The 17,708-nt window shown below is 47.4% G+C and overlaps 1 protein-coding gene across 1 annotated transcript in view; it reads left to right on the top strand.

Annotated features, from left to right (window-relative positions):
* The first annotated feature begins 3,231 nt into the window (after positions 1-3,231).
* Positions 3,232-17,708, top strand: part of LOC123990871 (clathrin interactor 1-like) — a 19,079-nt gene continuing 4,602 nt past the window's right edge. The window contains exons 1-7 of the mRNA XM_046291826.1: positions 3,232-3,242; positions 9,367-9,471; positions 9,588-9,684; positions 11,472-11,580; positions 13,235-13,645; positions 16,742-16,922; positions 17,247-17,469. Of these exons, the coding sequence (XP_046147782.1) occupies positions 3,232-3,242; positions 9,367-9,471; positions 9,588-9,684; positions 11,472-11,580; positions 13,235-13,645; positions 16,742-16,922; positions 17,247-17,469 (1,137 nt within the window). The remainder of the gene's footprint in view (positions 3,243-9,366; positions 9,472-9,587; positions 9,685-11,471; positions 11,581-13,234; positions 13,646-16,741; positions 16,923-17,246; positions 17,470-17,708) is intronic.

Here is a 17,708-nt window from a genome sequence, read left to right as displayed (position 1 = left end):
CCAGACCTCATCAGATACATGGTCTATAGATACTGAGACAGATAGGGGGCGCTGTTTCACTGTCCAGACCTCATTAGATACATGGTCTATAGATACTGAGCGCTGTTTCACTCGCTCAGATGCTTTAACTGAGATTGTTTCTTTCTGTCGCAGCTTGTATCAATATTTCAATATTTTATTTGGACTGGCAAGGAGGTACGGTAGGGTGGGCTGGTTCCTAGAGGAAAACCTGGTTCAGTCTGCTTTCCACCAGACACTGGGAGATGAATTCACATTTCAGCAGGACAATAACCTAAAACACAATGCCAAATCTACACTGGAGTTAGTTTCCAAGGAGATCGGATATGTTCCTGAGTGGCCGAGATACAGTTTTGACTTAAAATATACTTGAAATCTATGGGAAGACCTGAAAAATGGTTGTATAGCAATGATCAACAACCAACTTGACAGAGCTTGAAGAATTTTTAAAAGAATAATGGACAAAACGCTTGTGCACAAGTGTGGAAAGCTCTTAGACGTACAGTTGAAGTCAGAAGTTTACACTTAGGTTGGAGTCATTAAAACTCGTTTTTTCAACCACTCCACAAGTTTCTTGTTAACAAACTATAGTTTTGGCAAGCCGGTTAGGGCATCTACTTTGTGCATGACACAAGTCATTTTTCCAACATATGTTTAAAGACAGATTATTTCACTTATAATTCACTGTATCACAATTCCAGTGGGTCAGAAGTTTACATACACTAAGTTAACTGTGCCTTTAAACAGCTTGGAGAATTCCAGAAAATTATGTGATGGCTTTAGAAGCTTCTGATAGGCTTATTGACATCATTTGAGTCAATTGGAGGTGTACCTGTACCTCTTTCCTTGGCATCATGGGGAAATTAGCCAAGACCTCAGAAAACAAATTGTAGATCTCCACAAGTCTGGTTCATCCTTGGGTGCAATTTCCAAATGTCTGAAGGTACCACGTTCATCTGTACAAGCAATAGTACGCAAGTATAAACACCATGGGACCACACAGCCATCATACCGCTCAGGAAGGAGGCACGTTCTGTCTCCTAGAGATGAACGTACTTTGGTGCGAAAAGTGCAAATCAATCCCAGAACAACAGCAAAGGACCTTGTGAAGATGCTGGAGGAAACGGGTACAAAAGTATCTATATCCACAGTAAAACGAGTCCTATATCGACATAACCTGAAAGGCCGCTCAGCAAGGAAGAAGCCACTGCTCCAAAACCACCATTAAAAAAAGCCAGATTACAGTTTGCAACTGTACATGGGGACAAAGATCGTACTTTTTGGAGAAATGTCCTTTGATCTGATGAAACAAAAATACAACTGTTTGGCCATAATGACCATTATGTTTGGAGGAGAAAAAAAATGAATTCAGTCTGTAACATAACAAAAATGTGGAATAAGTCAAGGGGTATAAATGCTTTCTGAAGTCACTATCTATTCAACCCTCTGAGTCAATACATACAGGAATCACCTTTGGCAGGGATCGCAGCTGTATGTTTTTCTGGGTAAGTCTCTAAGAGCATTGCACAACTGGATTGTATAATATTTGCATGTTCTTTTTTAAACTCTTCAAGCTTCGTCAAGTTGGTTGTTCATTGCTGGACAGTCGTTTTCAAGTGTTGACATAGATTTTCAAGTAGATTTAAGTCAAAACTGTAACTAGGCCACTCAGGAACATTCAATGACATCTTGGTAAGCAACTCCACTGTATATTTGTCCTTGTGTTTTAGGTTATTGTCCTGCTGAAAGGTGAATGTGTCTCCCAGTGTCTGTTGGAAAGCAAACCTGAACCATCTTGGCCAGGTCGCAGTTGCAAATGAGAACTTGTTCTCAACTAACCTACCTGGTTAAATAAAGGTGTTCTCAACTAGCCTACCTGGTTACATAAAGGTGTTCTCAACTAGCCTACCTGGTTAAATAAAGGTGTTCTCAACTGGCCTACCTGGTTAAATAAAGGTGTTCTCAACTGGCCTACCTGGTTAAATAAAGGTGTTCTCAACTAGCCTACCTGGTTAAATAAAGGTGTTCTCAACTAGCCTACCTGGTTAAATAAAGGTGTTCTCAACTAGCCTACCTGGTTAAATAAAGGTGTTCTCAACTAGCCTACCTGGTTAAATAAAGGTGTTCTCAACTAGCCTACCTGGTTAAATAAAGGTGTTCTCAACTAGCCTACCTGGTTAAATAAAGGTGTTCTCAACTAGCCTACCTGGTTAAATAAAGGTGTTCTCAACTAGCCTACCTGGTTAAATAAAGGTGTTCTCAACTAGCCTACCTGGTTAAATAAAGGAGTTCTCAACTAGCCTACCTGGTTAAATAAAGGTGTTCTCAACTAGCCTACCTGGTAAATAAAGGTGTTCTCAACTAGCCTACCTGGTTAAATAAAGGTGTTCTCAACTAGCCCACCTGGTTAAATAAAGGTGTTCTCAACTAGCCTACCTGGTTAAATAAAGGTGTTCTCAACTAGCCTACCTGGTTAAATAAAGGTGTTCTCAACTAGCCTACCTGGTTAAATAAAGGTGTTCTCAACTAGCCTACCTGGTTAAATAAAGGTGTTCTCAACTAGCCTACCTGGTTAAATAAAGGTGTTCTCAACTAGCCTACCTGGTTAAATAAAGGTGTTCTCAACTAGCCTACCTGGTTAAATAAAGGTGTTCTCAACTAGCCTACCTGGTTAAATAAAGGTTAAATAAAAAAATTAAAATGTTTAAAGTCCTTGCAGATGACAAGCAAATCAATAACATGATACAGCCCCCACCATGCTTGAAAATATGAAGATTGAATATGTGCTTGAAATTCACTACTCGACTGAGGGACCTCACAGATAATTGTATGTTTGGGTACGGAGAAGAGTTAGTCATTTAGAAATCATGTTAACCACTAACTATTATAGTCCATGCAACTTATTATGTGATTTGTAAATCCTGCTTTTTACATGTGGGGAATCTCAATAGATGTGACTGGAAACCAGAGCTATTCGCTTCTGCATACCATGAGTTTTTGTTGTGTCTTTTCATTCCTTTCACTGTTGTACAGTTGATGTGCCATGTTGTTACAGCCTACATGTTGGCCGACGTTACCATGTTGATCTAATTTATTCCAGAGCATAGCAGTTCTGTCTCCCATTACTCTAACCTTCCATTAGTTACCTCTGTCAGGTGCCCCCCCCCCCTCCTATCTGGCTCAGCTGGACTGTGACAGGGGAGGTTAGAACGAATGGTCCATAGGTGTGCTCTCTGAGGCCCTGAAAACATTGCCTCATGTTTATCACTGATCAGCTGCATTAACCCCAACTCTGTTTGCCTTTCTTCCTCTCTGTTTTCTCTAAGGCATTCTTCTCCTTCTTTCGAGTTCTGTTGTCAGCTGGTTAATCTTTCATCCCTGAATGTTTTTAGGTGTCTTTCTAGTGTTGTCATAATCCGTTTTAAGCTGCTTCTTGAATCAGGATAGATCTTGAGAACCCTTTTTACGCATCAGTCAATTTAATGACTGTCATTATATCCTGTAGTTTCCGCCCGCTATGCCACTCCTGAGAGGAGAAAGTTGAGTAGAGCCCAGCTGTTTCCTGGCACTCTGCTCTGTGACTGGCAGGTCTGCTCTGTGACTGGCAGGTCTGCTGATGGTGATAGGAGTGAAATGGGGCCTGACAGGAAATGGCTGATTGTTGTGTAGACTCTAGGCTGTAGACTCCACACTGAGCTTTAGGGGCAACAGGAGCCCTCACAACCTGCTCCCAGAACAGGCTCAATCTGGTCAGAGGAGTTCGCCTAGGCCCTTGCTGGACATCTTGTCATGCTGGTGAATGAGGACCCAAAAGCGACTTGGCGAAAACAGAGTATTTAATCCAGAATAAACATTACAAAACAAAAAGCATAATACTACACGTAAAGACGAGAACAGACTGGAGACTTGATCGAGAACTGCAGGTTGCCTCGGGAAGGCACTTGAACCTAGCAGACTCAGACACCTGCTCACCACGCAGCATCTGAGGGAAACACGACACGACAGGGCAAAACATAGACACAGCACGGTGAATATAAATGAGGATCCGACGGGGCAGGTACGGGAAACAAGGAGAGAAATAGGGACTCTAATCAGGGAAAAGGATCGGGAACAGGTGTGGGAAGGCTAAATGATGATTAGGGGAATAGGAACAGCTGGGAGCAGGAACGGAACGATAGAGAGAAGAGAGAGCGAGAGAGTGAGAGAGGGAGGGGGAGAGAGAGGGATAGAAAGAGGGAAAGAACCTAATAAGACCAGCAGAGGGAAACGAATAGAATGGGAAGCACAGGGACAAGACATGATAATAAATGACAAAACATGACAGTACCCCCCCACTCACCGAGCGCCTCCTGGCGCACTCGAGGAGGAATCCTGGCGGCAACGGAGGAAATCATCAATGAGTGAACGGTCCAGCACGTCCCGAGACGGAACCCAACTCCTCTCCTCAGGACCGTAACCCTCCCAATCCACTAAGCATTGGTGACCCCGTCCCCGAGAACGCATGTCCATGATCTTATGTACCTTGTAAATAGGTGCGCTCTCGACAAGGACGGGAGGGGGGAGGGAAGACGAACGGGGGTGCGAAGAAAGGGCTTAACACAGGAGACATGGAAGACAGGATGGACGCGACGAAGATGTCGCGGAAGAAGCAGTCGCACAGCGACAGGATTGACGACCTGGGAGACACGGAACGGACCAATGAACCGCGGAGTCAACTTACGAGAAGCTGTCGTAAGAGGAAGGTTGCGAGTGGAAAGCCACACTCTCTGGCCGCAACAATACCTAGGACTCTTAATCCTGCGTTTATTGGCGGCTCTCACAGTCTGTGCCCTGTAGCGGCAAAGTGCAGACCTCACCCTCCTCCAGGTGCGCTCACAACGTTGGACAAACGCTTGAGCGGAGGGAACGCTGGACTCGGCAAGCTGGGAAGAGAATAGAGGAGGCTGGTAACCCAGACTACTCTGAAACGGAGATAACCCGGTAGCAGACGAAGGAAGCGAGTTGTGAGCGTATTCTGCCCAGGGAGCTGTTCTGCCCAAGACGCAGGGTTTCTGAAAGAAAGGCTGCGTAGTATGCGACCAATCGTCTGATTGGCCCTCTCTGCTTGACCGTTAGACTGGGGATGAAACCCGGAAGAGAGACTGACGGACGCACCAATCAAACGACAGAACTCCCTCCAAAACTGTGACGTGAATTGCGGGCCTCTGTCTGAAACGGCGTCTAACGGGAGGCCATGAATTCTGAACACATTCTCGATAATGATTTGTGCCGTCTCCTTAGCGGAAGGAAGTTTAGCGAGGGGAATGAAATGTGCCGCCTTAGAGAACCTATCGACAACCGTAAGAATCACAGTCTTCCCCGCAGACAAAGGCAGACCGGTAATGAAGTCTAGGGCGATGTGAGACCATGGTCGAGAAGGAATGGGGAGCGGTCTGAGACGACCGGCAGGAGGAGAGTTACCCGACTTAGTCTGCGCGCAGTCCGAACAAGCAGCCACGAAACGGCGCGTGTCACGCTCCTGAGTCGGCCACCAAAATCGCTGGCGAATAGACGCAAGAGTGCCTCGAACACCGGGATGACCAGCTAACTTGGCAGAGTGAGCCCACTGAAGAGCAGCCAGACGAGTGGAAACAGGAACGAAAAGGAGGTTACTAGGACAAGCGCGCGGCGACGCAGTGTGCGTGAGTGCTTGCTTAACCTGTCTTTCAATTCCCCAGACTGTCAACCCGACAACACGCCCATAAGGAAGAATCCCCTCGGGATCAGTAGAAGCCACAGAAGAACTAAACAGACGGGATAAGGCATCAGGCTTGGTGTTCTTGCTACCCGGACGGTAAGAAATCACAAACTCGAAACGAGCGAAAAACAACGCCCAACGAGCTTGACGGGCATTAAGTCGTTTGGCAGAACGGATGTACTCAAGGTTCTTATGGTCTGTCCAAACGACAAAAGGAACGGTCGCCCCCTCCAACCACTGTCGCCATTCGCCTAGGGCTAAGCGGATGGCGAGCAGTTCACGGTTACCCACATCATAGTTGCGCTCAGATGGCGACAGGCGATGAGAAAAATAAGCGCAAGGATGAACCTTATCGTCAGACTGGAAGCGCTGGGATAGAATGGCTCCCACGCCTACCTCTGAAGCGTCAACCTCGACAATGAATTGTCTAGTGACGTCAGGAGTAACGAGGATAGGAGCGGACGTAAAACGTTCTTTTAGAAGATCAAAAGCTCCCTGGGCGGAACCGGACCACTTAAAACACGTCTTAACAGAAGTAAGAGCTGTGAGAGGGGCAGCAACTTGACCGAAATTACGAATGAAACGCCGATAGAAATTAGCGAAACCTAAAAAGCGCTGCAACTCGACACGTGACCTTGGAACGGGCCAATCACTGACAGCTTGGACCTTAGCGGAATCCATCTGAATGCCTTCAGCGGAAATAACGGAACCGAGAAAAGTAACGGAGGAGACATGAAGAGAGCACTTCTCAGCCTTTACGTAGAGACAATTCTCTAAAAGGCGCTGTAGAACACGTCGAACGTGCTGAACATGAATCTCGAGTGACGGTGAAAAAATCAGGATATCGTCAAGATAGACAAAAACAAAGATGTTCAGCATGTCTCTCAGAACATCATTAACTAATGCCTGAAAAACAGCTGGCGCATTGGCGAGACCAAACGGCAGAACCCGGTACTCAAAATGCCCTAACGGAGTGTTAAACGCCGTTTTCCACTCGTCCCCCTCTCTGATGCGCACGAGATGGTAAGCGTTACGAAGGTCCAACTTAGTAAAGCACCTGGCTCCCTGCAGAATCTCGAAGGCTGATGACATAAGGGGAAGCGGATAACGATTCTTAACCGTTATGTCATTCAGCCCTCGATAATCCACGCAGGGGCGCAGAGTACCGTCCTTCTTCTTAACAAAAAGAACCCCGCCCCGGCCGGAGAGGAAGAAGGCACTATGGTACCGGCGTCAAGAGACACAGATAAATAATCCTCGAGAGCCTTACGTTCGGGAGCCGACAGAGAGTATAGTCTACCCCGAGGAGGAGTGGTCCCCGGAAGGAGATCAATACTACAATCATACGACCGGTGAGGAGGAAGGGAGTTGGCTCGGGACCGACTGAAGACCGTGCGCAGATCATGATATTCCTCCGGCACTCCTGTCAAATCGCCAGGTTCCTCCTGAGAAGTGGGGACAGAAGAAATGGGAGGGATGGCAGACATTAAGCACTTCACATGACAAGATACGTTCCAGGATAGGATAGAATTACAAGACCAATTAATAGAAGGATTATGACATACTAGCCAGGGATGACCCAAAACAACAGGTGTGAAAGGTGAACGAAAAATCAAAAAAGAAATAGTCTCACTGTGGTTACCAGATACTGTGAGAGTTAAAGGTAGTGTCTCAAATCTGATACTGGGAAGATGACTACCATCTAAGGCAAACATGGGCGTAGGCTTGTCTAACTGTCTGAAAGGAATGTTATGTTTCCGAACCCATGCTTCGTCCATGAAACAACCCTCAGCCCCAGAGTCAATCAAGGCACTGCATGTAGCACCCGAACCGGTCCAGCGTAGATGGACCGACATAGTAGTACAAGATCTAGATGAAGAGACCTGAGTAGTAGCGCTCACCAGTAGCCCTCCGCTTACTGATGGGCTCTGGCCTCTTACTGGACATGAATTAACAAAATGTCCATCAAATCCGCAATAGAGGCACAGGCGGTTGGTGAACCTCCGTTCCCTCTCCTTAGTCGAGATGCGAATCCCTCCCAGCTGCATGGGCTCAGTCTCAGAGCCAGAGGAGGGAGATGGTTGCGATGCGGAGCAGGGAAACACCGTTGATGCGAGCTCTCTTCCACGAGCCTGGTGACGAAGATCTACCCGTCGTTCTATGCGGATGGCGAGAGCAATCAAAGAGTCCACACTGGAAGGAACCTCCCGAGAGAGAATCTCATCTTTGACCACTGTGTGGAGTCCCTCCAGAAAACGAGCGAGCAGCGCCGGCTCGTTCCAGTCACTAGAGGCAGCAAGAGTACGAAACTCTATAGAGTAATCCGTTATGGATCGATCACCTTGGCATAGGGAAGCCAGGACCCTAGAAGCCTCCCCACCAAAAACTGAACGGTCAAAAACCCGAATCATCTCCTCTTTAAAGTTCTGGTAATTGTTAGAACAATCAGCCCTTGCCTCCCAGATAGCTGTGCCCCACTCTCGGGCCCGGCCAGTAAGGAGTGAAATGACGTAAGCAACCCGAGCTCTCTCTCTAGAGTATGTGTTGGGTTGGAGAGAGAACACAATCTCACACTGGGTGAGAAAGGAGCGGCACTCAGTGGGCTGCCCGGAGTAGCAAGGTGGGTTATTAACCCTAGGTTCTGGAGGCTCGGCAGGCCAGGAAGTAACAGGTGGCACGAGACGAAGACTCTGGAACTGTCCAGAGAGGTCGGAAACCTGAGCGGCCAGGCTCTCCACGGCATGGCGAGCAGCAGACAATTCCTGCTCGTGTCTGCCGAGCATGGCTCCTTGGATCTCGACGGCAGTGTTACGAGCGTCTGTAGTCGCTGGGTCCATTCCTTGGTCGGATCCTTCTGTCATGCTGGTGAATGAGGACCCAAAAGCGACTTGGCGAAAACAGAGTATTTAATCCAGAATAAACATTACAAAACAAAAAGCATAATACTACACGTAAAGACGAGAACAGACTGGAGACTTGATCGAGAACTGCAGGTTGCCTCGGGAAGGCACTTGAACCTAGCAGACTCAGACACCTGCTCACCACGCAGCATCTGAGGGAAACACGACACGACAGGGCAAAACATAGACACAGCACGGTGAATATAAATGAGGATCCGACGGGGCAGGTACGGGAAACAAGGAGAGAAATAGGGACTCTAATCAGGGAAAAGGATCGGGAACAGGTGTGGGAAGGCTAAATGATGATTAGGGGAATAGGAACAGCTGGGAGCAGGAACGGAACGATAGAGAGAAGAGAGAGCGAGAGAGTGAGAGAGGGAGGGGGAGAGAGAGGGATAGAAAGAGGGAAAGAACCTAATAAGACCAGCAGAGGGAAACGAATAGAATGGGAAGCACAGGGACAAGACATGATAATAAATGACAAAACATGACACATCTAGGCTAAATCAGAGGTCTGTTAAGACCACTACCTATCCTAACACCACCACTCTAATACTCAAAACACACGGTATAATACCAGGAAGCCATGCCTCATGCAGAATATCCATCTGTGATAGAGGTCATAGTTCACATTGGTTACCCACCAGTGTCATTCAGTGTGTTTTATTAATATGATTCTTGATGTAAGTCTGTGTCGTGTGTTTCTTGCAGCACTAACGTGGTGATGAACTACTCTGATATCGAGTCCAAGGTGCGAGAGGTCACCAATGATGACCCCTGGGGTCCCTCTGGACAGCTCATGGGAGAGATCGCCAAGTAAGGGACAACCACAGCACAACGCTCAGTCCTATCACATTTGCATAACTAGCCTAGTAGTTTATGGCTTTACCAGTACTCTCTAATCCCATCCATATTTCTGATGTTCCTCTCAGATCCACGTTCATGTACGAGCAGTTCCCTGAGGTCATGAACATGCTGTGGACCAGAATGCTGAGGGACAATAAGAAGAACTGGAGAAGAGTTTACAAGGTGCCGAGTCTCTGTTCCACTGCTTATGTTTCATTCATACGATCATGTTGCCTGTGGTGAGGAAGCCAAGTGCCATGTTGCCTGTGGTGAGGAAGCCTAGTGTCATGTTGCCTGTGGGTAGGAAGCCTAGTGCCATGTTGCCTGTGGGTAGGAAGCCTAGTGCCATGTTGACTGTGGGTAGGAAGCCTAGTGTCATGTTGCCTGTGGTGAGGAAGCCTAGTGTCATGTTGCCTGTGGGTAGGAAGCCTAGTGTCATGTTGCCTGTGGTGAGGAAGCCTAGTGTCATGTTGCCTGTTGTGAGGAAGCCTAGTGTCATGTTGCCTGTGGTGAGGAAGCCTAGTGTCATGTTGCCTGTGGTGAGGAAGCCTAGTGTCATGTTGCCTGTGGTGAGGAAGCCTAGTGCCATGTTGCCTGTGGTGAGGAAGCCTAGTGCCATGTTGCCTGTGGGTAGGAAGCATAGTGTCATGTTGCCTGTGGGTAGGAAGCCTAGTGTCATGTTGACTGTGGGTAGGAAGCCTAGTGCCATGTTGACTGTGGTGAGGAAGCCTAGTGCCATGTTGACTGTGGGTAGGAAGCCTAGTGTCATGTTGCCTGTGGTGAGGAAGCCTAGTGTCATGTTGCCTGTGGTGAGGAAGCCTAGTGCCATGTTGACTGTGGGTAGGAAGCCTAGTGTCATGTTGCCTGTGGTGAGGAAGCCTAGTGTCATGTTGCCTGTGGGTAGGAAGCCTAGTGTCATGTTGCCTGTGGTGAGGAAGCCTAGTGTCATGTTGCCTGTGGTGAGGAAGCCTAGTGTCATGTTGCCTGTGGTGAGGAAGCCTAGTGTCATGTTGCCTGTGGGTAGGAAGCCTAGTGTCATGTTGCCTGTGGTGAGGAAGCCTAGTGTCATGTTGCCTGTGGTGAGGAAGCCTAGTGCCATGTTGCCTGTGGGTAGGAAGCCTAGTGTCATGTTGCCTGTGGTGAGGAAGCCTAGTGTCATGTTGCCTGTGGTGAGGAAGCCTAGTGTCATGTTGCCTGTGGTGAGGAAGCCTAGTGTCATGTTGCCTGTGGTGAGGAAGCCTAGTGTCATGTTGCCTGTGGTGAGGAAGCCTAGTGCCATGTTGCCTGTGGTGAGGAAGCCTAGTGCCATGTTGCCTGTGGTGAGGAAGCCTAGTGCCATGTTGCCTGTGGTGAGGAAGCCTAGTGCCATGTTGCCTGTGGTGAGGAAGCCTAGTGCCATGTTGCCTGTGGTGAGGAAGCCTAGTGCCATGTTGCCTGTGGTGAGGAAGCCTAGTGCCATGTTGCCTGTGGTGAGGAAGCCTAGTGTCATGTTGCCTGTGGTGAGGAAGCCTAGTGTCATGTTGCCTGTGGTGAGGAAGCCTAGTGCCATGTTGCCTGTGGTGAGGAAGCCTAGTGTCATGTTGCCTGTGGGTAGGAAGCCTAGTGTCATGTTGCCTGTGGGTAGGAAGCCTAGTGTCATGTTGCCTGTGGTGAGGAAGCCTAGTGTCATGTTGCCTGTGGTGAGGAAGCCTAGTGTCATGTTGCCTGTGGGTAGGAAGCCTAGTGTCATGTTGCCTGTGGTGAGGAAGCCTAGTGTCATGTTGCCTGTGGTGAGGAAGCCTAGTGTCATGTTGCCTGTGGTGAGGAAGCCTAGTGTCATGTTGCCTGTGGGTAGGAAGCCTAGTGCCATGTTGCCTGTGGGTAGGAAGCCTAGTGTCATGTTGCCTGTGGGTAGGAAGCCTAGTGTCATGTTGCCTGTGGGTAGGAAGCCTAGTGCCATGTTGCCTCTAACAGATGCTCCTCTCCTCCAGGCCTTACTACTATTGGCATATCTCATCAGGAACGGATCGGAGCGAGTTGTCACCAGTGCGAGGGAACACATCTACGACCTTCGCTCCTTAGAAAACTACAATTTTGTTGGTAAGCAATCATTTGGGACTCGTGCTACACAGCAGCACTGAAAGACCCAGAGCAGTGTGAACCCTAAGCCTGGCTATTGATTCATTCCATAACCATCCCCACGCCTCTCTTCTACACCAATCAGGATGTCCTCAGAGATGAGGCTCTTGGTTTCAGATGGAACACCCAGGAGTATTCATTAGTGAGGAAGTTTCCATGGCCACAGCTGGAGTACTGAAGAGTCAGTCAGATGCAAGTCATGTTCTGGTTTTCAACCTGGTATATATGTACATATGTAATGTGCACAAATGAAAAGTATGTAAATTATCAACTTGAGTGGCTCCTTGGATACCAACTGTATGCATTTGTGATTTGCTATGACAGAGTTGAAAACCTTGGATGGTTTTTGTACATGTTTTGTGTGGCTAGGCTGAGCCTGCATCTGTTTTCAGTGGTACAACAACACATGCTTTGGAGCCTAATGGCATCACAGAAATGTGAGAAACTCTGAAAATGTACAGTGGGGCAAAAAAGTATTTAGTCAGCCACCAATTGTGCAAGTTCTCCCACTTAAAAAGATGAGAGAGGCCTGTCATTTATCATAGGTACACGTCAACTATGACAGACAAAATGAGAGAGAAAAATCCAGAAAATCACATTGTATGATTTTTTATGAATTTATTTGCAAATTATGGTGGAAAATAAGTATTTGGTCACCTACAAAGAAACAAGATTTCTGGCTCTCACAGACCTGTAACTTCTTCTTGCATGTATTAATGGCACCTGTTTGAACTTGTTATCAGTATAAAAGACACCTGTCCACAACCTCAAACAGTCACACTCCAAACTCCACTATGGCCAAGACCAAAGAGCTGTCAAAGGACACCAGAAACAAAATTGTAGACCTGCACCAGGCTGGGAAGACTAAATCTGCAATAGGTAAGCAGCTTGGTTTGAAGAAATCAACTGTGGGAGCAATTATTAGGAAATGAAAGACCTACAAGACAACTCCCTCAATCTGGGGCTCCACGCAAGATCTCACCCCATGGGGTCAAAATGAGCAGAAGAACGGTGAGCAAAAATCCCAGAACCACACGGGGGGACCTAGTGAATGACCTGCAGAGAGCTGGGACCAAAGTAACAAAGCCTACCATCAGTAACACACTACGCCGCCAGGGACTCAAATCCTGCAGTGCCAGACGTGTCCCCCTGCTTAAGCCAGTACATGTCCAGGCCCGTCAGAAGTTTTTGTCACTTCTAGGTTAGTCTACTGCAATGCTCTACTTTTCGGCTATCCGGATAAAACACTAAATAAACTTCAGTTAGTGCTAAACACGGCTGCTAGAATCTTTACTAGAACCAAAAAAGGCGAAAATATTTTTTAAAAAAGGAGTAATCCTTAAATATTTGAGTAAGATAACATATTTACTGTAGAGCTGTGTTCGTCTTTTTTCATGCTTCGCTCTCAAGAATTAGCATTTGGTGCATTGCATGAGCACTCACTAGGCTCTGTTACATAAAGTCCCCACTGAGACAAATACTGTCTCCAGGACAGGCCTGTTGTGGCAGTGAAACAATGGTGCCTGTGTTCCTCCTCCTGAAGAAGGTCCATAAAGGCCTGGTCCCAAGCTCTACCAGACCCTCATCCCAAGTTCTACCAGACCCTCATCCAAAGCTCTACCAGACCCTCATCCCAAGTTCTACCAGACCCTCATCCAAAGCTCTACCAGACCCTCATCCCAAGTTCTACCAGACCCTCATCCAAAGCTCTACCAGACCCTCATCCTAAGCTCTACCAGACCCTCATCCAAAGCTCTACCAGACCCTCATCCTAAGCTCTACCAGACCCTCATCCAAAGCTCTACCAGACCCTCATCCAAAGCTCTACCAGACCCTCATCCAAAGCTCTACCAGACCCTCATCCTAAGCTCTACCAGACCCTCATCCAAAGCTCTACCAGACCCTCATCTAAAGCTCTACCAGACCCTCATCCAAAGCTCTACCAGCTTTGACAAACGTCACTTTATTTGCTTCAGTGTTGACTTCCCCTTTAACTGCTTAACCCTGTCGCTATGGCCAATGAGAGGTCAGGTTTATGGATGGTGCTGATTCTATTGTCAGTTTTCAATTCAAATGACCCCCACCATGGTGGGGGTCATTTACCTCTAGTTCCTATCATTTACATCTAGTCCCTGTCATGTACCTCTAGTCCCTGTCATTTACCTCTAGTCCCTATCATTTACATCTAGTCCCTGTCATTTACATCTAGTCCCTGTAATGTACCTCTAGTCCCTGTCATGTACCTCTAGTCCCTGTCATTTACCTCTAGTCCCTATCATTTACATCTAGTCCCTGTCATGTACCTCTAGTCCCTGTCATTTACCTCTAGTCCCTATCATTTACATCTAGTCCCTGTCATTTACATCTAGTCCCTGTAATGTACCTCTAGTCCCTGTCATGTACCTCTAGTCCCTGTCATGTACCTCTAGTCCCTGTCATTTAGATCTAGTCCCTGTCATGTACCTCTAGTCCCTGTCATTTACCTCTAGTCCCTGTCATTTACCTCTAGTCCCTGTCATTTACATCAAGTCCCTGTCATTCACCTCTAGTCCCTGTCACTGTCATGTACCTCTAGTCCCTGTCATGTACCTCTAGTCCCTGTCATGTACCTCTAGTCCCTGTCATTTACATCTAGTCCCTGTCATTTACCTCTAGTCCCTGTCATTTACCTCTAGTCCCTGTCATTTACCTCTAGTCCCTGTCATGTACCTCTAGTCCCTGTCATGTACCTCTAGTCCCTGTCATTTACATCTAGTCCCTGTCATGTACCTCTAGTCCCTGTCATGTACCTCTAGTCCCTGTCATGTACCTCTAGTCCCTGTCATTTACCTCTAGTCCCTGTCATTTACCTCTAGTCCCTGTCATTTACCTCTAGTCCCTATAATTTACATCTAGTTCCTATCATTTACATCTAGTCCCTGTCATGTACCTCTAGTCCCTGTCATTTACCTCTAGTCCCTATCATTTACATCTAGTCCCTGTCATTTACATCTAGTCCCTGTAATGTACCTCTAGTCCCTGTCATGTACCTCTAGTCCCTGTCATTTACCTCTAGTCCCTATCATTTACATCTAGTCCCTGTCATGTACCTCTAGTCCCTGTCATTTACCTCTAGTCCCTATCATTTACATCTAGTCCCTGTCATGTACCTCTAGTCCCTGTAATGTACCTCTAGTCCCTGTCATTTACCTCTAGTCCCTGTCATTTACCTCTAGTCCCTGTCATTTACCTCTAGTCCCTATCATTTACATCTAGTCCCTGTCATTTACATCTAGTCCCTGTAATGTACCTCTAGTCCCTGTCATGTACCTCTAGTCCCTGTCATGTACCTCTAGTCCCTGTCATGTACCTCTAGTCCCTGTCATGTACCTCTAGTCCCTGTCATTTACCTCTAGTCCCTGTCATTTACATCAAGTCCCAGTCATTCACCTCTAGTCCCTGTCACTGTCATGTACCTCTAGTCCCTGTCATGTACCTCTAGTCCCTGTCATGTACCTCTAGTCCCTGTCATGTACCTCTAGTCCCTGTCATGTACCTCTAGTCCCTGTCATTTACCTCTAGTCCCTGTCATTTACATCAAGTCCCAGTCATTTACCTCTAGTCCCTGTCACTGTCATTTACATCTAGTCCCTGTAATTTACCTCTAGTCCCTGTCATTTACCTCTAGTCCCTGTCATGTACCTCTAGTCCCTGTCATTTACATCTAGTCCCTGTCATTTGCATCTAGTCCCTGACATTTACCTCTAGTCCCTGTCATTTACCTCTAGTCCCTGTCATGTACCTCTAGTCCCTGTCATTTACATCTAGTCCCTGTCATGTACCTCTAGTCCCTGTCATGTACCTCTAGTCCCTGTCATTTACCTCTAGTCCCTGTCATTTACCTCTAGTCCCTGTCATTTACCTCTAGTCCCTGTCATGTACCTCTAGTCCCTGTCATTTACATCTAGTCCCTGTCATGTACCTCTAGTCCCTGTCATGTACCTCTAGTCCCTGTCATGTACCTCTAGTCCCTGTCATTTACCTCTAGTCCCTGTCATTTACCTCTAGTCCCTGTCATTTACCTCTAGTCCCTGTCATTTACCTCTAGTCCCTGTCACTGTAATGTACCTCTAGTCCCTGTCATGTACCTCTAGTCCCTGTCATGTACCTCTAGTCCCTGTCATGTACCTCTAGTCCCTGTCATGTACCTCTAGTCCCTGTCATGTACCTCTAGTCCCTCTTACAGCAATTTATCTCAAGTCCCTGTCATTTACATCTAGTCACTGTAACTCTAGTCACTGTAATGTACCTCTAGTCCCTGTCTCTGTGAGTCTTGTTGCAGGTCTCTGTCTGCAGTCTCAGAAGGCTTCCAGAATATCGCTCCTCTATGCCTTCCTCTATTCCCCACAGGCCTCTTCCTCCTCATTACTGATCTTTTGATTAGAACGATTTTCAATCCAGGGCAAATCATGTCTTCTCACATCTTCATCAGTGAGATTTCTGATCATGTTTGTACGAGGAATAACCTCAACACCCTCACTGTGTAACAGAACATATCTTCCCCATATCTGTTTTTGATTCGCTGCTTTCTGATCTGCTCTTCCGATATCTAATCGTCGGGCGAGTCCCTTGCCATTTCATTAGGATTCGGTTGGAGAAGCAACTGATTGAAAGGCTTTATTTTCATGCTCCATTGATTTCTCCCTTTGATTCCTGATATCTTTGATTTGCTGCTGTGATTTCCCACTTCATTAGTCAAACCAGAGTTCCCATTTTGTCAATTAATGATGTGGCAGAGGGGGGGGAATTATTTTTGTCGCACAGGATCAAAATAACACTGCGGTGGCGACATTCACATAGAGATGCTCGCTCTGTTTCAGCAGACACACTGTAGCTGTGCGGTGCTTGTGTTGTCAATGGGCCCATCCATTTTCAATGCAGAATAACCAATTATCTGTTGCACATCTTAATTGGCATTCCAGATAGATGCAGTGCAGTCCCACAACGGCTCTCATTATGTTAGTGAAGTGAGGCTCACTCAGCATAGCTACAAAACACGTTAATGGTACCAAACCACACTTGATTTTTCAGTATAAACCTGTAACCCTGTTTCCCCCCTCTCTGCCCCTCTCCTCCCCCTCAGCGGGGGAAATGTTTGACTCCGGGCCCAAGGGGAAGTGGGATGAGGACTGGGACAAGAGCAAAGGAGCCTTCCCCTTCAGTGAGAAGCTGGGAGAAATCAGCGACAAGATCGGCAGCACCATCGACGACACTATGAACAAGTTCCGCAAGAATGAGAGGGATGACTCGCCCGACAGAATCAGGTATTCCTGAGTGTGTTGAAGTGCAAAAGGACAAAAACAAAAATGGAGATGTAATGCTGAACATTTCCCAAACACGGTCCCGGAGACCCCAGGGGGTGCACATTTTGGTTTTTGCCCCCAAAACTACACAGCTGATTCAAATGATCAACTAATCAGGCTTTGATTGTCTGAATCAGCTGAGTAGTGCTTGCACAAAAAAACTAAACGTGGACTCCCTGAGGTCCCCGGGACCGAGTTTGGGAAAAGCTGGCTTAAGGCAATACATCTATTTAATGATAGAGCATTTCTTTCATGTGTGTGTTGTTGTTCTCTTTCTCCCCCCAGTCACAACGAGGAGGACACCGGCCGGCCGGTGTCTGGGTTAGGGAAGCTGTCGGAGTTCAGAGACGAGGAGGAGACTGTTACGACCACGAGCATCCAGATCAGCCATGCAACGGAGACCACCACCACACGCAAACGTGGCGGCATCCGCTCCAAGACCGTGGACCTAGGGGCCGCTGCTCACTACACAGGGGACAGGGGCAGGCTGGACGCAGACAACGGAAAGGTACCTCTGACCTCCCTGTGTCTCACTCTGACCTCCCTGTGTCTCACTCTGACCCCTGACCTCCCTGTATCTCACTCTGACCTCCCTGTCTCACTCTGACCTCCCTGTGTCTCACTCTGACCTCCCTGTGTCTCACTCTGACCTCCCTGTGTCTCACTCTGACCTCCCTGTGTCTCACTCTGACCCCTGACCTCCCTGTGTCTCACTCTGACCTCTGACCTCCCTGTGTCTCACTCTGA

This window comes from Oncorhynchus gorbuscha, linkage group LG02, assembly GCF_021184085.1.
Source record: "Oncorhynchus gorbuscha isolate QuinsamMale2020 ecotype Even-year linkage group LG02, OgorEven_v1.0, whole genome shotgun sequence".
In the NCBI taxonomy this organism is placed as follows: Eukaryota; Metazoa; Chordata; class Actinopteri; order Salmoniformes; family Salmonidae; genus Oncorhynchus; species Oncorhynchus gorbuscha.
Note: the sequence above shows the minus strand (reverse complement) of the source record. Positions and strands in the feature narration are given on the sequence as shown.